A 19,664-nucleotide genomic window follows, 5' to 3' on the forward strand; every position below is an offset into this window, starting at 1 on the left:
GATGTAGTGTTATACAACACAAACACACGTTATTGTTGATGTAGTGTTATACAGAACAAACACGTGTTGTTGTTGATGTAGTGTTATACAGCACATGTTATTGTTGATGTAGTGTTATACAACACAAACACATGTTATTGTTGATGTAGTGTTATACAACACAAACACATGTTATTGTTGATGTAGTGTTATACAGCACAAACACGTTATTGTTGATGTAGTGTTATACAACACAAACACATGTTATTGTTGATGTAGTGTTATACAGCACAAACACATGTTATTGTTCATGTAGTGTTATACAGCACAAACACGTTATTGTTGATGTAGTGTTATACAACACAAACACATGTTATTGTTGATGTAGTGTTATACAGCACAAACACATTATTGTTGATGTAGTGTTATACAACACAAACACGTTATTGTTGATGTAGTGTTATACAGCACAAACACATGTTATTGTTGATGTAGTGTTATACAACACAAACACATGTTATTGTTGATGTAGTGTTATACAGCACATGTTATTGTTGATGTAGTGTTATACAGCACGTGTTATTGTTGATGTAGTGTTATACAGCACAAACACATGTTATTGTTGATGTAGTGTTATACAGCACATGTTATTGTTGATGTAGTGTTATACAGCACATGTTATTGTTGATGTAGTGTTATACAGCACATGTTATTGTTGATGTAGTGTTATACAGCACATGTTATTGTTGATGTAGTGTTATACAGCACATGTTATTGTTGATGTAGTGTTATACAACACAAACACATGTTATTGTTGATGTAGTGTTATACAGCACAAACACGTTATTGTTGATGTAGTGTTATACAACACAAACACATGTTATTGTTGATGTAGTGTTATACAGCACAAACACATGTTATTGTTCATGTAGTGTTATACAGCACAAACACGTTATTGTTGATGTAGTGTTATACAACACAAACACATGTTATTGTTGATGTAGTGTTATACAGCACAAACACATTATTGTTGATGTAGTGTTATACAACACAAACACGTTATTGTTGATGTAGTGTTATACAGCACAAACACATGTTATTGTTGATGTAGTGTTATACAACACAAACACATGTTATTGTTGATGTAGTGTTATACAGCACATGTTATTGTTGATGTAGTGTTATACAGCACGTGTTATTGTTGATGTAGTGTTATACAGCACAAACACATGTTATTGTTGATGTAGTGTTATACAGCACATGTTATTGTTGATGTAGTGTTATACAGCACATGTTATTGTTGATGTAGTGTTATACAGCACATGTTATTGTTGATGTAGTGTTATACAGCACATGTTATTGTTGATGTAGTGTTATACAACACAAACACATGTTATTGTTGATGTAGTGTTATACAGCACATGTTATTGTTGATGTAGTGTTATACAGCACAAACACATGTTATTGTTGATGTAGTGTTATACAGTACAAACACATGTTATTGTTGATGTAGTGTTATACAGCACAAACACATGTTATTGTTGATGTAGTGTTATACAGCACAAACACGTTATTGTTGATGTAGTGTTATACAACACAAACACATGTTATTGTTGATGTAGTGTTATACAGCACAAACACACGTTATTGTTGATGTAGTGTTATACAACACAAACACATGTTATTGTTGATGTAGTGTTATACAACACAAACACATGTTATTGTTGATGTAGTGTTATACAGCACAAACACGTTATTATTGATGTAGTGTTATACAGCACATGTTATTGTTGATGTAGTGTTATACAGCACATGTTATTGTTGATGTAGTGTTATACAACACAAACACATGTTATTGTTGATGTAGTGTTATACAGCACATGTTATTGTTGATGTAGTGTTATACAGCAAATGTTATTGTTGATGTAGTGTTATACAGCACAAACACATGTTATTGTTGATGTAGTGTTATACAGCACAAACACATGTTATTGTTGATGTAGTGTTATACAGCACATGTTATTGTTGATGTAGTGTTATACAGCACAAACACATGTTATTGTTGATGTAGTGTTATACAGCACAAACACATGTTATTGTTGATGTAGTGTTATACAGCACAAACACATGTTATTGTTGATGTAGTTATACAGCACAAACACGTTATTGTTGATGTAGTGTTATACAACACAAACACATGTTATTGTTGATGTAGTGTTATACAGCACATGTTATTGTTGATGTAGTGTTATACAGCACAAACACGTTATTGTTGATGTAGTGTTATACAACACAAACACATGTTATTGTTGATGTAGTGTTATACAGCACAAACACGTTATTGTTGATGTAGTGTTATACAACACAAACACATGTTATTGTTGATGTAGTGTTATACAGCACAAACACATGTTATTGTTGATGTAGTGTTATACAGCACATGTTATTGTTGATGTAGTGTTATACAACACAAACACATGTTATTGTTGATGTAGTGTTATACAGCACAAACACATGTTATTGTTGATGTAGTGTTATACAGCACAAACACGTTATTGTTGATGTAGTGTTATACAACACAAACACATGTTATTGTTGATGTAGTGTTATACAGCACAAACACGTTATTGTTGATGTAGTGTTATACAACACAAACACATGTTATTGTTGATGTAGTGTTATACAACACAAACACATGTTATTGTTGATGTAGTGTTATACAGCACATGTTATTGTTGATGTAGTGTTATACAACACAAACACATGTTATTGTTGATGTAGTGTTATACAGCACAAACACATGTTATTGTTGATGTAGTGTTATACAGCACAAACACATGTTATTGTTGATGTAGTGTTATACAGCACAAACACATGTTATTGTTGATGTAGTGTTATACAACACAAACACATGTTATTGTTGATGTAGTGTTATACAACACAAACACATGTTATTGTTGATGTAGTGTTATACAACACAAACACATGCTATTGTTGACGTAGTGTTATACAGCACAAACACATGTTATTGTTGATGTAGTGTTATACAACACAAACACATGTTATTGTTGATGTAGTTATACAGCACATGTTATTGTTGATGTAGTGTTATACAGCACATGTTATTGTTGATGTAGTGTTATACAGCATAAACACATGTTCCAGAATTTTGAGAAGTTTACAATATACAAATACTGTATTGCTAATTCTCCAGTGTACCCTAAAAACTAAAAATTCTACCTCGTAAGCGATTTGTAATGAGAATAAAACACCCAGGACCGCTGTATGTTTCCTAGCAAGTTTAAAAACAGATTCCCGATTATTGTTCTAAAACACGATCCCCCGCCCCGAAAAAAAAAAAAAAAAAAAAAAAGAAAACAAGAAACGAATATTGCATTCATTTCAATGTATACATGTATTTCATTTATATGTATCCATTTAGGTGAGCTCTTTTTTAATCTGGTTGCGATGGTAATCTTATCAAATGTCATTGCTACATGTAGTTATGAGTTTCAATAAATGAAAACTTACATAATCATGAAGTGTAACATCCGGGGCTCTCCTTTATCGACATTAGGGGTTGTTCCTTGATCCCGTCAGTTTCTCTCATCTTATTGACGTGCATTTACACAGATCAAATCTAATTAAAATTAGATGTTAGATCCGCTCACATACTCGCTACAGCGGATCTAACATCTAATTTTAATTAGATTGTCACAGATCGATATTTAAGGAAAAAATCAGCCTTTCACGAATACATTTTAAAAGGGCTTTTGTAACATAAATATTTTTTTTCACGCGATCTGAAAAACTAATTGACTTTTTATACACCTTCAATCAAAGACAAATTCAATCGAATCAACTCATGACAAAGGAAACATTCATGATTTCGTGGTGACTGTCTGGGACCCAGTTTCATAGAACACACAAATTCTTACCGACTGATCTGAAAAATTTACATGCATTACAATTATTTGTATCCTTTTCCCCCCATTAATTGATTCGATTATTTGTCATTAATGATTGTCGTCTGCTTAACCTTTGCTCTCAGTGCGTTCTCTACCAGTGTGTGTGTGTTGGGGGCTCGTAGCCCTGTTGTCTATCGTGATCAAGCACCTGCCAGCAGTCCTCGACAGTGACATGCCCTTAAATCGATCTTTGATCCGCATTCCTTTCTGAAGGGTAAAAGGTTCACCAGTGCTCATGATATATCAATTTTTATTAATTAATTGGCATACCTAATCGAGCAATATTTCAATATTATTGCATATTGAGGTTAATAAAATCATTTTGAGAGATTATACATTACATTTATACATGTGTGAATGATTCAAATTGCAGTTTGGGGATTTCCGAGTCATCACTGCCTAAGAATAAGATATTTTCACTTCACAAGTTCTTTTAAAATCTCGGGTTTCAAGCCGTAGAAGCAAATGATTTACGCATCTTTACATAATATACTCAAAATCAGTGTTGTTTAGAACCGGTTTAATTGTTCAATAAATAATAAATACATGTAAAACAACACGATAAGTATACAAAGAGCTACATGGATTTCACACAAAAGACACTGGTATTGTTACAAACGATTTCATTGGTCACAGACAAGACTGTATCGTCCAACCGCTGATCACGTTATTCACACCCGACATCTGGAACAACTGCTGGATGAAAAATATACTTATATTGGCCTACACGAATACTGTTCTGTTAGAGAATGTCATTATGTTATATCAGTTTGTGGCCATTTATCATGTCCTAGATTGAGTCTGGGACAACCGTCTCACGAGCAAATCCTATTGATTTGATTGTTGAAGCCGAGGTAGTACTTTGAGATTAACTTTTTATGATCTAAGTCGCCTCATCTGTTCTGCCCGGGTCCTGCTGAGGTCATCCTTGCACACCTTTTTACACCAGTACTGGTTGAATCGACATTTGCGTCCGCAGACCATGTACTGTTCTCGGTAAAAGGTATACGCTCCTTTAGTACGGCAAGTATTCATGCAGGATATAGCGCCAACTAGACAGGAAGTCTGACATCTGTAAAATGAGAACCGTTGGCGATGGAGTCCCACAACCCGATTAATTTTCTTTGTGATTTTGGAAATGACTGCTTTTGCTTTTACGACAGACTTGGAGGTTGAGCTCGGTTTTTGTACATTGCCATACGGAATGATCACCCCCTTGGATCCGACATTTTGTGTCCCTGCTGAGTTGACAGATGGCGCTGTCATGATGTCATTTGTGTTGGCTTCGACTGCGTCTTCCTGTTCCTCCTCAGCCTCGTTTTCATCATTCTCCTCACTACTGTCATCTGCCATGGTAACCATGGAAGCAGAGAGTAAGACAAGGAGCAGAGCAAGATACTTGACATAATCCTGAAATAAAGCAGGACAATATGATTATAATATGAATGCAAAGTCTGCGCCACAATGACATCATTATCACGTGATCACACGAAAAGTGACATGTAAGTCAATGTTCACGGATCAGATCTATGATTTTAAATCGATATATTTAAAACGTTTCATTTTTGTTTTTAAAAAAAATTGTATAGAATTTTTTTTTTTCGTTCTGAAAAAAAAGTTACATTGCGTAAAATGAGAATAAATCTGCTTACCATTTTCATAGACAGGTTTTTTGGACGTATGTAAGCAAACTTGAACTCTGACAAACTGATTCTACACAAGACATAGCCACCCTCAGCTTATATATACCAGATAAAAGGAGAATGAATTATTCATGACATTGTACGGGAGCATTCCTTCGGCGTGTCATGTCATGATAAGATGATTAAATTAATCATACTATTCAATTTCTGAATGCATATTTACATTTTAATATTAGCAATAAACAAACTTTCCCCTCAATAATGTAATTATCACAGGGAATTAACGAAGGGCAGGTAAGAGAATACATTATGGAGCGGGAAATAACTTAATAAATGCGTGCGCGCAGGTTAAGTAACGGGGCACTCGACGAGGACGGAGAAATTTACTATAGAAGAAGTAGGTCTATGGGGCGGATAAATCTGTGCAGCTTCTTTAAATTTCTTCATCGATGTTTGTTTATGAAGATAATTGAACAACTTGGACCAGAACACGCCGAGCGCAGTTTAACGTGTAAATATGTAGAGTCACATTTAAAACGAAAGATAATTTTACTTGCCCAAGTCTGAATCTATATTGAAAATGTAAACAGATTGGTAAGCAAAAAATCTTTTCTTTTTGGAAGAATTTACAAATACAAATTACAATAACCAGCTCTCAATTCAGGCGTAAAAAAAATATATTGTGGTAGGGACACCATTTTTTATTTTAGTTGTTCGGGGCGAGGGCAGATGATTTTGGCCTTAGATAACTTTGTTTTCTGCCAGCATGATTCTTAGACTCTAGGGTGTACAATCGGCGAAAGGACACGGGTATATGAGGTATGTCCTACTATGAAAGTCCTTCATATCACTTTATATACAATTATGATAAAAATATCAGGAAGGCGATTGAGTATGCTCGACTAAGCCCTTTGCTTCTTCGGGAGTATCATGAATATTGTTAAGTTACAAAGGTACATAGTGAATGCAGAGTAGCATGGATTTATTTTATGAATGTAGCGTTGACACTTTAAAGAACACTCACTGCTACAGCCCTGGGCGCTAAGCATGAGTCTAAATTTATGGTACTTCACTCACAGTTGGTGGCGTCTGAATATGAGTGAAAAATTCTCGACGGGACGTAAAACAAACTCAGATACCGAATAGTCGGGTTTTTTGTAGTATACATGCACGTTCACCAAAGTTTTATTCACCCAAATTTTGTATAATGTCGGAGGATTTTGCAAAATCTTTTAATCGATCAAACTTGGAAATATTCTTTTGGAGAACTTTTATTCATTAGGTATAATAAAAAGAATAGTAAACTATTTGATAATGAAAAAAATAAGTTTTCTATAATAATCAATTACCGGTATCTATAGTATAAAATGCTGTCAAGGGCAATAACTCCTCATATGCTGGTCATTTCTGTTATACATTAAATACTAGCACACAATGATTTCACCCATATCCACAATTAATTCATACATTTTCATAGAGTAGCATTTTTTTAAACTGTTAACATTAGATTTTTTTAATTTTAACCATTTAAAGAAAAATCCAACATATTTTTATATTACTGTATGCTGTTTCAACGAAAATATGTGATTTTCAGATGTTGACATAATTAATGCTTCCGCTTTTGTATGTCTGACATCTTTAAAAAGGTTACAAAATATACATTTTCTTTGGTTATTGATTAAATTAAACTGTATTAAGTGGAAATTAATACAGTTTTTCCACTCTGAACCCATAATTGGCCGAAAGTCGCATGAGGGTGGAGCTTTTTATTGTAATTTTTTGACAAATATTCATAAATCACACACCGTTCACTTTTTGGGGGCATGTTATATCATCTAAATAATAAAATACTTTCTTTGTTGTTTCATCGGGTGATGAAGGTAGAAAGCATTGGGGGAAAAAAATTCATAAACCGCGTAAACGGGTTATATATTTTTTCTGCAATGATGGCTTCTTTCATCACCCGATGAAACAACAAAGAAAGACATTTTATTGTTTATATTTCTGTGTATGTTTTAAAAAATATATACCAGATTTAAGAATTAAAATATTAGATGGTTGACCCATTCGTTACGTTGGAACAGCCAATGCACCCTTTGACCTTGATGACGCTCCATATTTGGTAATGATTACGTGAACGGGCAGTACTAAAGGCTGGAGTTTGCAATGCATTCATTGTCTTTGATGAAAGCAATGTCAATTTCAAAAGAAATATAAGAGAAAAGATTCAGTGAATGTAAATGTTATCAAAGGTATTTTAAATCACGCAAGGAGACGGGGTTTATTTTAGGTTTACACCCCCCCCCCTCTCCTTTGTATACCATATGACTGCAGTGTCGGCAAAACATAAAATTTACATTAAAATGGTAAGTACTGTGTTGACAGCTTATAGTTACAAGCGTCCACGGGTTCCGAATAACCAAAACATTTACTAGACTCCGAGTTCAACCGGAGGTGTATGTTCAACACGATGTCAAGGTTAATTGATTAACTGTTCTGACAGGTTCACATGTAAAATTGACATTGATGTCCTTTCCGCTAATTAATCGCTTTATAGACCGAATTTTAATTAATGATATGCAGATTTCAAGCAATGATTACAGAGAATGTACTTAGTAGGTATATAGATTTAATCAGTCTGTTAGCCTTGATTAATAGGTGCTGAGTTGCCTCGCGGCTCTATGGCATTGTAAAGTCTAGGATATTTAATAAAATGTTTCAATAAATTTCATCGATATATAAAGGGATCATTATGTAACGTGCGTTTGTATGTATACACGTTTGAAATAGATAATCTTTAGTTAAAACATTTATAGGTGTCGAGTCCTTCAGTGGCGAATACTAGAGTAAACGGCCAATGAAATAGATATAATATACTGAGTCTTCGTGATGAAACACTATCATACTTACAATGTACATAATGTATATACATATTTACAGTCGCCAATGTGTCGTCAATCAGTATCCTTCCCGCATTCAATATTTAAACATACCATAGGCGGATCCAGGAATTTGTGAAAGGGATGTGGGTCTAGCACTTAATCTTTTAGCTACTTTACACAATCTCCACCCCACCCCATTTACACCTTTTTCTTGTGTACATAACATTTTAGGGGGGATCTTGTGACAGCTTATACATGAGAATGATTTGTGTCATTCACTACTTGTTTCCTAATCTTCTAGTCATTGTTACATGTATCGCTATAATCATGCAGATCTGATTGCAAATATTTTTTTTAAACGCCGAGTTAAAGGTTACTCCCAATAGGCCTGGGGTAAATGATGCAAAATCCTGCATTCTGAAGATTTCCAGGCACTTCCTTTTCACTTTTAAATTGTCTACTTCTTAAAAAACCGTTATGTTAAGTATAATTATATATTTTTTAAGAATTCTTAAATGATACACTGGTGTTGATCAATTTGAATGACGCAATTACATGTAAGCGTCCATCTTTCATACCATTTGACTCAAAGTCTCGTTAAAATTTAATAACTTAATTTTTTGGTTCACCAAAAGGGGGAGGGGTCCGGACCTCCTGGAAACACAACACCCCCCATTCTGGAACCGCCCTTACATCCCCATGTAGGAATTTATACTGACGTCCAAAGGTCTACATCTAGTTTAATTTTACAATGTAAAATGTTTGTAGGGGTGGGGCGTGTGTGTGTAAAACAATGAAAGTTTGAGAGAATGTTCTATGTATTTGCAACCCCCCCCCCTCCCTACAGACTTCACATTAATTCCTGGAATAAATGCACTTCAATACATTCAAATCACGACACACCTGTTAACTAAATTATGCAATATATTTGATGAGAAAGTTATTACAAACATGTTTTTATATGTAAAATACAATTTAACGTATGGACAGTAATTTATTCTCATTATTTCTCAATTCTAAAGTCCAAAATAGTCGGGGAATTTGCAGTAGTAAAAAAAAGATGGAGGAAAAATGGTTTTGTGGAATAATGATATTAGTATAAAATATATCAGATTTCATTGTTGAGAAAGACATGAAATCGTGAGTTTGTAAGTATAAATTGTGAAGTTGAAAACTTTGAGTGATGTATATTTACAGATCATAAAACTCTTTGAACCTAATCCTTTGTTCGACTGTCAGGATGCCAGTATGTTTGTTCTGAGGACATAGGATAAAAGTTTTGGGAAAACCAGTTTTCAGAACACGTGATAACCATAAGACACATTTGCGGATACACAGAAACCACGTTTGGGGACACACACGTACAGTATCCAGCTCCGAGAACAATATGGTCCGCAAATGTAGTCGTCAGAGGAATGCCATCTATAACTTCACAAATGTTCTCATGTACGGGAAATGTATCGTGAGAGAAGGGTTTTATGATTTGTGGTCACAAAATTTATCGATTAGATCAGTCGCGCATTTATGAATATCAATTAATCAGTATTTACGTGTTGACACCAAATCACATGTATTATGTAAATTTCACATATATATCGATAGATTTAAATGATGTATAATACCATTCTTATTGATGTCGATCGCTGATCTAGACAGGGGATTGTTATAATATGAAATGGCGGTCATCACTGTTAATATTCACGCATGCAAGTATTCTTTATCTGATTCTCTTTCTGTCTCTCTATCTACATTTATTTCTTTCTGTCTCTCTATCTACATTTATTTCTCTTTCTGTCTATCTACATTTATTTCTCTTTCTGTCTCTCTATCTACATTTATTTCTCTTCCTGTCTCTCTATCTACATTTATTTCTCTTCCTGTCTCTCTATCTACATTTATTTCTCTTTCTGTCTCTCTATCTACATTTATTTCTCTTCCTGTCTCTCTATCTACATTTATTTCTCTTTCTGTCTCTCTATCTACATTTATTTCTCTTTCTGTCTCTCTATCTACATTTATTTCTCTTCCTGTCTCTCTATCTACATTTATTTCTCTTTCTGTCTCTCTATCTACATTCATCTCTCACTATCAGAATATTCTTTTAACTTACTATGAACATAATTTTTATATACATGTATAACCTAATATTATTTTATTCATACAATCATTTTTATGACCGATTTTCAAACACGTTTCAAAAAGAATTCTAATGAAAAAAGATGCCTTAAAATTGATTTTATCAAATACTTCCTAACTATTGTACAATTTTGCCTTATACTACATAAATGTGGCAGTATTTTCTGGCTTTTTTTTTTTTTACCCCCCCCCTTTTTTATCCCTTTATCTATTTGTTTGGTTTAGCCCGCCCTCTCCCTATAAACAGGGTAATAAGATAGATACATGTCCATCGTAATAAGCATGCTGACTGTAATATTAAATTGAATTTGTATATAAGTATACTGGGAAATACATCCCTATTGTCCGAACACTACAGACAGAATATTGGTACGCAAGATTGAAAACATATTAGTGTTGATCGCTTTTTCCTGTATTTCTAATCAATCCGATACTATATTTATAACGAGAGAAAAAAATCACCTTTTTGTCAAACCATTCTCGGGTTTTCCTTGTGGAAAGTTGAAAATGATAACACAATACAGATTTATTGAAGATCGATGGAACCCCCCCCCCCCCCTCCCCGATGATTTTCAGATTTATGAATGGTTTTGCAGAAATCCCAATATCTTAGACGATTTGATTCTATATAAACTTTTATCATCATATGGCTTTTACTAGCTTCAGCCTCCCCCATCAATTTCGAATTGTCTCCTTGAATCTCTTTGATTTTTTATTTGTTTTGGCGACAATGTGGGACATTCATTCCTTAGCCTGACCCACATCAATAGGAAATACTCTACAACGAATTCAGGCTCCTCAATTGACGTATTCCAGGATCGATCGACACTGTAATGAAATAACCTCATACTATTTGCCTAGTTTATAAATTTGAAAGTGGATGCATTGAATATGATTTCTTCTGTGTACTTATCTAATTCCAATAAAATTCAATAACTAGTCTCTCTCTCTCTCTCTCTCTCTCTCTCTCTCTCTCTCTCTCTCTCTCTCTCTCTCAATCTATCTATCCCATAGTCCTGGGGACCGTTAGGACATCACAGAATCTGACAACCAGTCAATCTTGTTCTGTTAATTAAACAGATAAAGATGGGTGTAACCCTGTCATTCAAAAGGAAATTAACAGAAACTTATCACTGAATTTTTCTGAAAAGATGGCTGCTTTTCTTTGAATTGTCGAAGCATACCTATTTTTCCTCTATCTCTGTTTTTTTGTTGTTGTTTTTTTTTTTTTTTTTTTTTTTTTTTTTTTTTTTTTTTTTTTTTGTACTCCAACATTCCCATTTGGTTGGAGGAAATATATCGAAAATGTCTCAACGACGTTCTAGAATGAGAACTTGAAGATCTCATTTGACATTAAGTTAATTGAACTAATTAATGCACTATGACTTATTAGCGTGCGTATTTTCAATATAACTGGCGGAAAGAAAACGTCCAATCGTTCTATTCAGTGTAAAATCATGTCAAATAGCATTTTATAATTGTATGAATATAAATAATGCATGATTATGCATTAAATCTGACACAATTTAGCTCATTAATTAACAAACTAAATTTTCTGAAAGAGAGAGAGAGAAAGAGAGAGACAGAGACCCCAATATTCATAACTATAAACCTGATTATGATAAGAGTAATTATCGCAGTCATATTTAATTTAAAGTTCCAACAAATTTTGGATATACTTAAAATTAAGGGGGAAAACCGCGTTCTCGGTGAATGTAATTTGACGTGTTAAATACCAGTCGTCCAAGGCGCCGTATGTAAACTGCCGCATTTCTTAATCAACGGTGATTTAATCCAATCAATGTAAGAGTTCCGTTTCATCACCCACCTGTTCCTACCAGGTACTGATTTAACGGACTGCCGCCCAGAAACCGGAAAGGCGCGAGAAATCTCGCCGCCGCAGGTAAACTATCGCGCCGTGCGATATCGGTTCGAGATGAGCTTGCTGTGCTTGGATTCGTAAGAACGATTAGCAATAAAGCGTTGACATACGCAGAATGGAGAAAGATTCTCAGGACCTAGTCCGCTCCACAATTATCACTCCAAGACACCACGCTCGTATTTGTAAAAAATCAAGACTTTCTTCCGTGACACTAATACATTTCTCAGGAAAATATCCTTATATAGAAGACCCTCCCTAAACCCGGTATTCTGTTAGGTTAGTTTCCCAGCACTGTTATAGTACTGGGTATCGTTCAGCACCGTTACAGCACGGTTCTATGTAATAAAATGTACAGCAATACCATAACTGCCCATATGTGCATCTCCAAAACCACAGAAAACTGGAATTCTACCCGAAAATCCACCAGAAGGAAACGCAAGCATATCCCGCACGCCCAGAGGTCTTCCGAGTATGTTGATAGGCGCAACAGAAGAGAGCGGAATAGGATACAGGCGGTAAATGAAGCGTTTGAGGGACTCCGACGGAAAGTCCCGACGTGCGGACAGGATCCGGAACTGAGGATTTCAAAGATGGAGGTGCTGACGAACGCTATCGGCTACATTGAGTATATGTGTCAAATTCTGGGCTTCAGGAACTTTGTGGAGTATTGCCGAGTTATGGGGACTGGCAAGATGAAAGAGAACCCCCCAGCAATATCTCAGGTATAACTCCTCGTCAGCGGAACACCCTTCATAAGTATAATAATCTACAAACTAATTTAAACATATTAAATAAGTATAATAATTTATGTATATGAAATTTACTAATCTGAACAAATTAAGTATGATAATCCATATATATATGAACTCATCTGAACATATTCAATAAGTATAATAATCTATTTGTATGAACTAATTTAAACATACTATAATAAGTATATAATAATCTATGTGTATGAACTAATTTAAACATACTGAATATGTATATAATAGTCTATGTGTATGAACTAATTTATACATACTGAATATGTATATAATAATCTATGTGTATGAACTAATTTATACATACTATAATAAGTATATAATAATCTATGTATATGAACTAATTTAAACATACATGTACTATAATAAGTATATAATAATCTATGTGTATGAACTAATTTAAACATACTATAATAAGTATATAATAATCTATGTGTATGAACTAATTTAAACATACTATAATAAGTATATAATAATCTATGTATATGAACTAATTTATACATACTATAATAAGTATATAATAATCTATGTGTATGAACTAATTTAAACATACTATAATAAGTAAATAATAATCTATGTGTAAGAAATTTATGTTTACCAGTGCATAATGTCTCGGAACTTTTAAAACAATTCGGAGCTTTTCCAAAATGGAAATGTTTCATGTGTACTGACTTTTTTAAGAATAAGAATTAATGGCTAAAAGTTCTATCCACAGAATTCTCCATCATCTCACTGACGTCAAATCAGGTTACCGGAGTTTTAATACTTTTACGGAAAATAGTACGAATGTAACAGAATTGTAGTTTTAATGTATCGAGGAATTTCGTTGTCTTTTTTTTTTATTGAGATATTCGTGTTTTTCACACGGAAACGAATGAATGCAACGTCGACTTTTGTGTTTAGGCAGTACTTATTCATGAACAATCTAGAAACTTGCCAAATTGTGGCTCCGAGATACTTAAAAGCCAAACATATCGTTCTGCTGAGTCCATGAAGCCCGGCATGGCGTCCGAAAGAAAATTAGTTACATGTACATGTAATGTTAGTGATGTCCACTTCTTACATTTTCTGGTTTTAAAATTAAATTAATTGTCAATACATAACAACACAGATCTAGAAATATTGTAAAGAGACTGCTTTAAATTTAGGTAATTACCCCCCCCCCTCTCTCTCTCTCTCTCTAGCTCTGATTCAACAAGAAATAAGAAATTGTTAGTTAGTACTAGCATAAGAGACAGCGAATAACACGAGATTCTTTTGTTTTCAGGGTTGGGAAGCAATGTATAATGGCCAAAAACTGTCCATCTGCCCGGGCGGTCTGAGAGAATCCATCTGCCCAGGCGGTCTGAGAGAAAGACCCACTAATGCGGGAACACCTTGGCCCCAGACAGTTCCCTCCGCCGGCCCCTGGGGATCCAGCAAACCCTTCTCGACGTCTTATTGTTCTCCAGAGACGTCATCATCACGTGATTGCTCCCGTATGGATCAAACTTGTACCTACAATTCACATAATTCCGGGGAAATAGAAACATTTTGTGAGTTTTCAGAGGGAATTTTCGAGGAACCGAGTTACGCCCCTTGGAATGATGGACAGTCGGTTAACTTACTGAACACTTTCCAGCACCAGTCCAAGTTCAACCAATCAGATTGCCTCTATAATTCTGTTACTTGGAATTAATTGTTTGTATTTTAAAATGAAAAAATATATATATATTCAAATTTATTAAAATATTTCAATGTCAAGTTTAACGCCTCTTTTAATCTGTTCTTTCGGCAGACATCATTTACCATGCTCCGAGTTACGTTTATTTCAGAACGGTTGGCAAGTAGAAATATTATGTCGGTTTCATTACAATTTTACTGCAACGTGCAAAAACCTGTATTAGGTCAATATGACGTTTAGGTACAATGTAAATGACGAGTACAATATTCACAGAGTGTAAGGTGAATATATATTGTTTCTGTAGGGTCGCTAAAGTGTCATACTGACTTAGAAAATAACAAATTGTTTCACTGCATGATCGAACAGACCATTAGAGCTACATAACGATATATCGGCAGCCATCTTTATATACAGATAGACTGCAAGACCCAACACACAAGTGATCAGAGACAGGAGTTTGTATTCCTTAAGTGTCCAAACAATTACATTTTCCAATGTTTGAAACCGCCGCGGTGGTCTAGAGGTAGAGCATTCGCCCTGCATGCGGAAGGTCGGGGTTCGAATCCCGGCCGCAGCAGACCTAAGGCGTTAAAACAGGTAGTGACAATTCCATCGCCAAACGCTCGTCATCAGGTGTGAATGTTGCGGGTCCTCGAAGATGACCTAAAAAACGGATGTCCCGTGCCACAGTAAGTGAGATACGCTAGAGAACCCTCACTGCCCAATGACCATAAGTGCCAAGCATTGGCCTAAATTTGAAGCCCTTCACAGATATTAGTGACGTCTCCATATGAAAGAAAAATTCTAGAGATGGACGTTAAACAATATACAATCAATCAAGTTTTGCCTTTGATATTTTTACCCATGGAAAGTATAGTCATTTTCTCACGAATGTGCTCAAAATCACACGGCTCTCACCTCCGGTCGGCGCGGGTTCAAATCTGGTGAGAAAGTTTCCCAGTTTACTTGCAGAAGGTCGGTGGTCTCCCCAGGTACATTGTATCTGGGTTCTCTCTTCCCCCAATAAAAACTGTGCGCCACCAAATAACTGAAAAATTGTTGAGTGTGGCGGAAACCATCAATCAATCATGAATGTGAACGATGTTCGTATGAATCTGTAGTGTGCACGTGACTATTTTAACGACTGGGAATTTCCAGACAGAATTGGAAATAGAAAGTAAAAAATAAAAGATATATAGAATACATGAGAGTCTGACCAGCAACGCTTCATGGAGTGCGCAGGCGTCCAGCATATTGTAGTACATACCCCTCATGGAATTCATTTCTTAAATGATTTAAAGAGGGTACTAAAAGATTTAAAACGTCTGAAACAATTTCTGATCAGTCGTATTCACATCAACAGCTGATTAAGTTTGATGTTACGTTTTAATTCACATCAACAGTTGATTAAGTTTGATGTTACGTTTTAATTCACATCAACAGCTGATTAAGTTTGATGTTACGTTTTAATTCACATCAACAGCTGATTAAGTTTGATGTTACGTTAATTCACATCAACAGCTGATTAAGTCTGATGTTACGTTAATTCACATCAACAGCTGATTAAGTTTGATGTTACGTTTTAATTCACATTAACAGCTGATTAAGTTTGATGTTACGTTAATTCACATCAACAGCTGATTAAGTTTGATGTTACGTTAATTCACATCAACAGCTGATTAAGTTTGATGTTACGTTTTAATTCACATTAACAGCTGATTAAGTTTGATGTTACGTTTTAATTCACATTAACAGCTGATTAAGTTTGATGTTACGTTAATTCACATCAACAGCTGATTAAGTTTGATGTTACGTTTTAATTCACATTAACAGCTGATTAAGTTTGATGTTACGTTAATTCACATCAACAGCTGATTAAGTTTGATGTTACGTTTTAATTCACATTAACAGCTGATTAAGTTTGATGTTACGTTAATTCACATCAACAGCTGATTAAGTTTGATGTTACGTTAATTCACATCAACAGCTGATTAAGTTTGATGTTACGTTTTAATTCACATCAACAGCTGATTAAGTTTGATGTTACGTTTTAATTCACATTAACAGCTGATTAAGTTTGATGTTACGTTAATTCACATCAACAGCTGATTAAGTTTGATGTTACGTTTTAATTCACATTAACAGCTGATTAAGTTTGATGTTACGTTTTAATTCACATTAACAGCTGATTAAGTTTGATGTTATGTTTTAATTCACATTAACAGCTGATTAAGTTTGATGTTACGTTTTAATTCACATTAACAGCTGATTAAGTTTGATGTTACGTTTTAATTCACATTAACAGCTGATTAAGTTTGATGTTACGTTTTAATTCACATTAACAGCTGATTAAGTTTGATGTTACGTTTTAATTCACATTAACAGCTGATTAAGTTTGATGTTACGTTTTAATTCACATTAACAGCTGATTAAGTTTGATGTTACGTTTTAATGAAGTCCCTCCTCTCACAGTTATAGTAGAAGACGTCGAAGTAAGCAGACACAAGTTTTCATTCAACAACCAAACAATAACGTTGTAATTAAGGACTTTTAAATCCTGTATTTCAAATGACATATCAAAATACAGGGGCGTCAAGGATCAAATTTTAATCAGATTGATGGTATCGAATCATTTTTGGCTCGATATTGGGGAAATAAAAATGTTGTATTCACATAGGAGGCACTTGCAGGTGAGCGTAATGTTCGATTTATAAATACAGAATTACTAGTGGGTACCCCCCCCCCCCTCAATAAAATAAAAAGTCTCCCTTCAGAGATTGGGTTTTCTTATATTGGGGCAACATTGATGAGTGGACGATGAAGACAATATTGAGGGCCATTGTAAATTTATACAATTGTATCTTGTCGATGTCATCCATCTTACAATAAAATTGTACAGCTAAATGTAGTCAAAAGTTTGAAGGGTTAAAGGGTTAGCAACATAGGACTACTTTTTGGTATTCTTATAATTTGACCATGTTGAGCTTGAAGAAATGTGTCAAGGTCAACAAGAGGCCCACAGGCGTTATTGGTGGTCACCTGTGTATTATTTACAAGTATTACTAGTTCCAAGGGCTATGGAATCTCGAAAAAAAAAATCTGTTCTGAACGTGGAAGCTAAATTCTAATATTCAGCAACAGTATCAAACAAGGTGTGTACCTTAAACTTAAACAAAAGTGCCTACACTGATGGAAGTCTTTACATAATATTGTATGTAACATCAATATGATATGATTAACATGAACCTGTCGATGAGGAAAATCCTGGGGTTGTGAAATTCATAATTTCGGTACATCTTTTCTGCTCTTCCTAAACATGCATTTAATTTCTATAAAGTATCAGCCAATGTAAAACTTGTACGGTACCAATTTTGATGCACCAGATGCGCATTTCGACAAATAATGTCTCTTCAGTGATGCTCAAGCCAAAATTTTTGAAATCCGAAATAACAATGAAGTTTTAGAGCTATTAGAGGGGAAAACAGTGTGCCAAAAAATGGAGTCATATTCGTCTAAGGATAAGAGCTATGCGTGAGGGAGATAATCCTTTATTTTGAAATGAAAAAAAGTCTTAAAAAGTTTTTCAAATGATAAAGAGAATACAATCACTATGATGATTCCGGCTCCACCCCGGAACCAAAACCCTCATCCCCTAGGATCATGAAATTTACAATTTTGGTAAAGGACTACCTACTCCTTCTAAAAATCTTTATAGTTTCAATTTAGTATTAACAGCAAAGAAAATATTATTTAAATGTTTTACACACACATGGATACACTACATATACCAAGTTTGACCCTGCCCTGGAGTCAGAACCCCTACCCCAGGGATCGCGAAATTTACAATTTTGGTAAAGGCTTTTCTTCTCTACACCACTATGTATGGTGTCCGGATAGGGCCATTTGCAAAAGCGTGACTGCGCGTTAGTCACAACACGCCGTCACGCCAACAAGCAACGCGCCTTCGCGCTCTCACGCCAACAATCAACGCGCCTTCGCGCTCTCACGCCAACAATCAACGCGCCTTCGTGCAGACAAGCAACACGCCTTCGCGCTCTCACGACAACAATCAACGCGCCTTCGCGCTCTCATGACAACAACCAACGCGCCTTCGCGCTCTCACGCCAACAAGCAACGCACCTTCGCGCCGTCACCCCAACAAGCAATACGCCTTCGCGCCGCGTTGCTTGTCTGCGCGAAGGCGCGTTGCTTATTGTCGTGAGATCGCGAAGGCGCGTTGCTTATTGTCGTGAGATCGCGAAGGCGCGTTGCTTGTTGTCGTGAGAGCGCGAAGGCGCGTTGCTTGTCTGCGCGTTGCTTGTTGTCGTGAGAGCGCGAAGGCGCGTTGCTTGTCTGCGCGAAGGTGCGTTGCTTGTTGGCGTGAGAGCGCGAAGGCGTGTTGCTTGTTGGCGTGACGGCATGTTGTGACTAACGCGCAGTCACGCTTTTGCAAATGGCCCTATCCGGACACCATAACTATGCATTTAGTTCTTCTTAAAAATTTGCAGTTGCACAGAAGAATTTTAAAAATTGGTCAATATTCAAATGGCAGTTTTGACACCCCTAAGGTCCAAGGATTGCAGGAGTGCTGAAATTAACAAGGTTATGTGTTACTCTGGACCCAAGGATACTTAATACTATTAATGCCGGTGAAGGGCTGCAAAATTTAGGTCTATGCTCGGCACTTATGGCCATAAAGCAGGGAGGAATCTTTATCGTGCCACACCTGCTGTGACACAGGACCTCGGTT

At 35.4% G+C, this 19,664-nt stretch overlaps 2 protein-coding genes across 2 annotated transcripts; one reads left to right on the forward strand and one right to left on the reverse strand.

Annotated features, from left to right (window-relative positions):
* Positions 1–4,460: 4,460 nt before the first annotated feature.
* On the reverse strand, positions 4,461–6,598 carry LOC125673726 (uncharacterized). The gene has a single exon (XM_048910508.2). It carries the CDS (start codon positions 5,307–5,309, stop codon positions 4,824–4,826), a length of 486 nt encoding a protein of 161 aa, XP_048766465.2. The 5' UTR covers positions 5,310–6,598; the 3' UTR covers positions 4,461–4,823.
* A 6,266-nt stretch (positions 6,599–12,864) lies between these two features.
* LOC130053670 (uncharacterized) lies at positions 12,865–14,929 on the forward strand. The gene is made up of 2 exons (XM_056161059.1): positions 12,865–13,212; positions 14,519–14,929. The coding sequence occupies exons 1-2, from the start codon at positions 12,865–12,867 to the stop codon at positions 14,927–14,929; spliced, it is 759 nt and encodes a 252-aa protein (XP_056017034.1).
* The last annotated feature ends 4,735 nt before the right edge of the window (positions 14,930–19,664 follow it).

The sequence above is a fragment of the Ostrea edulis genome, chromosome 3, assembly GCF_947568905.1.
Source record: "Ostrea edulis chromosome 3, xbOstEdul1.1, whole genome shotgun sequence".
Classification (NCBI taxonomy): domain Eukaryota; kingdom Metazoa; phylum Mollusca; class Bivalvia; order Ostreida; family Ostreidae; genus Ostrea; species Ostrea edulis.

Bases quoted from the DNA above. Each gene is read 5' to 3' on its own strand.
- LOC125673726 (XM_048910508.2), bottom strand. From the start codon at position 5,309: ATGGTTACCATGGCAGATGACAGTAGTGAGGAGAATGATGAAAACGAG.
- LOC130053670 (XM_056161059.1), top strand. From the start codon at position 12,865: ATGTGCATCTCCAAAACCACAGAAAACTGGAATTCTACCCGAAAATCC. The intron at 13,213-14,518 runs GTATAACTCCTC...TTTTGTTTTCAG, and splicing joins ACCCCCCAGCAATATCTCAG to GGTTGGGAAGCAATGTATAA.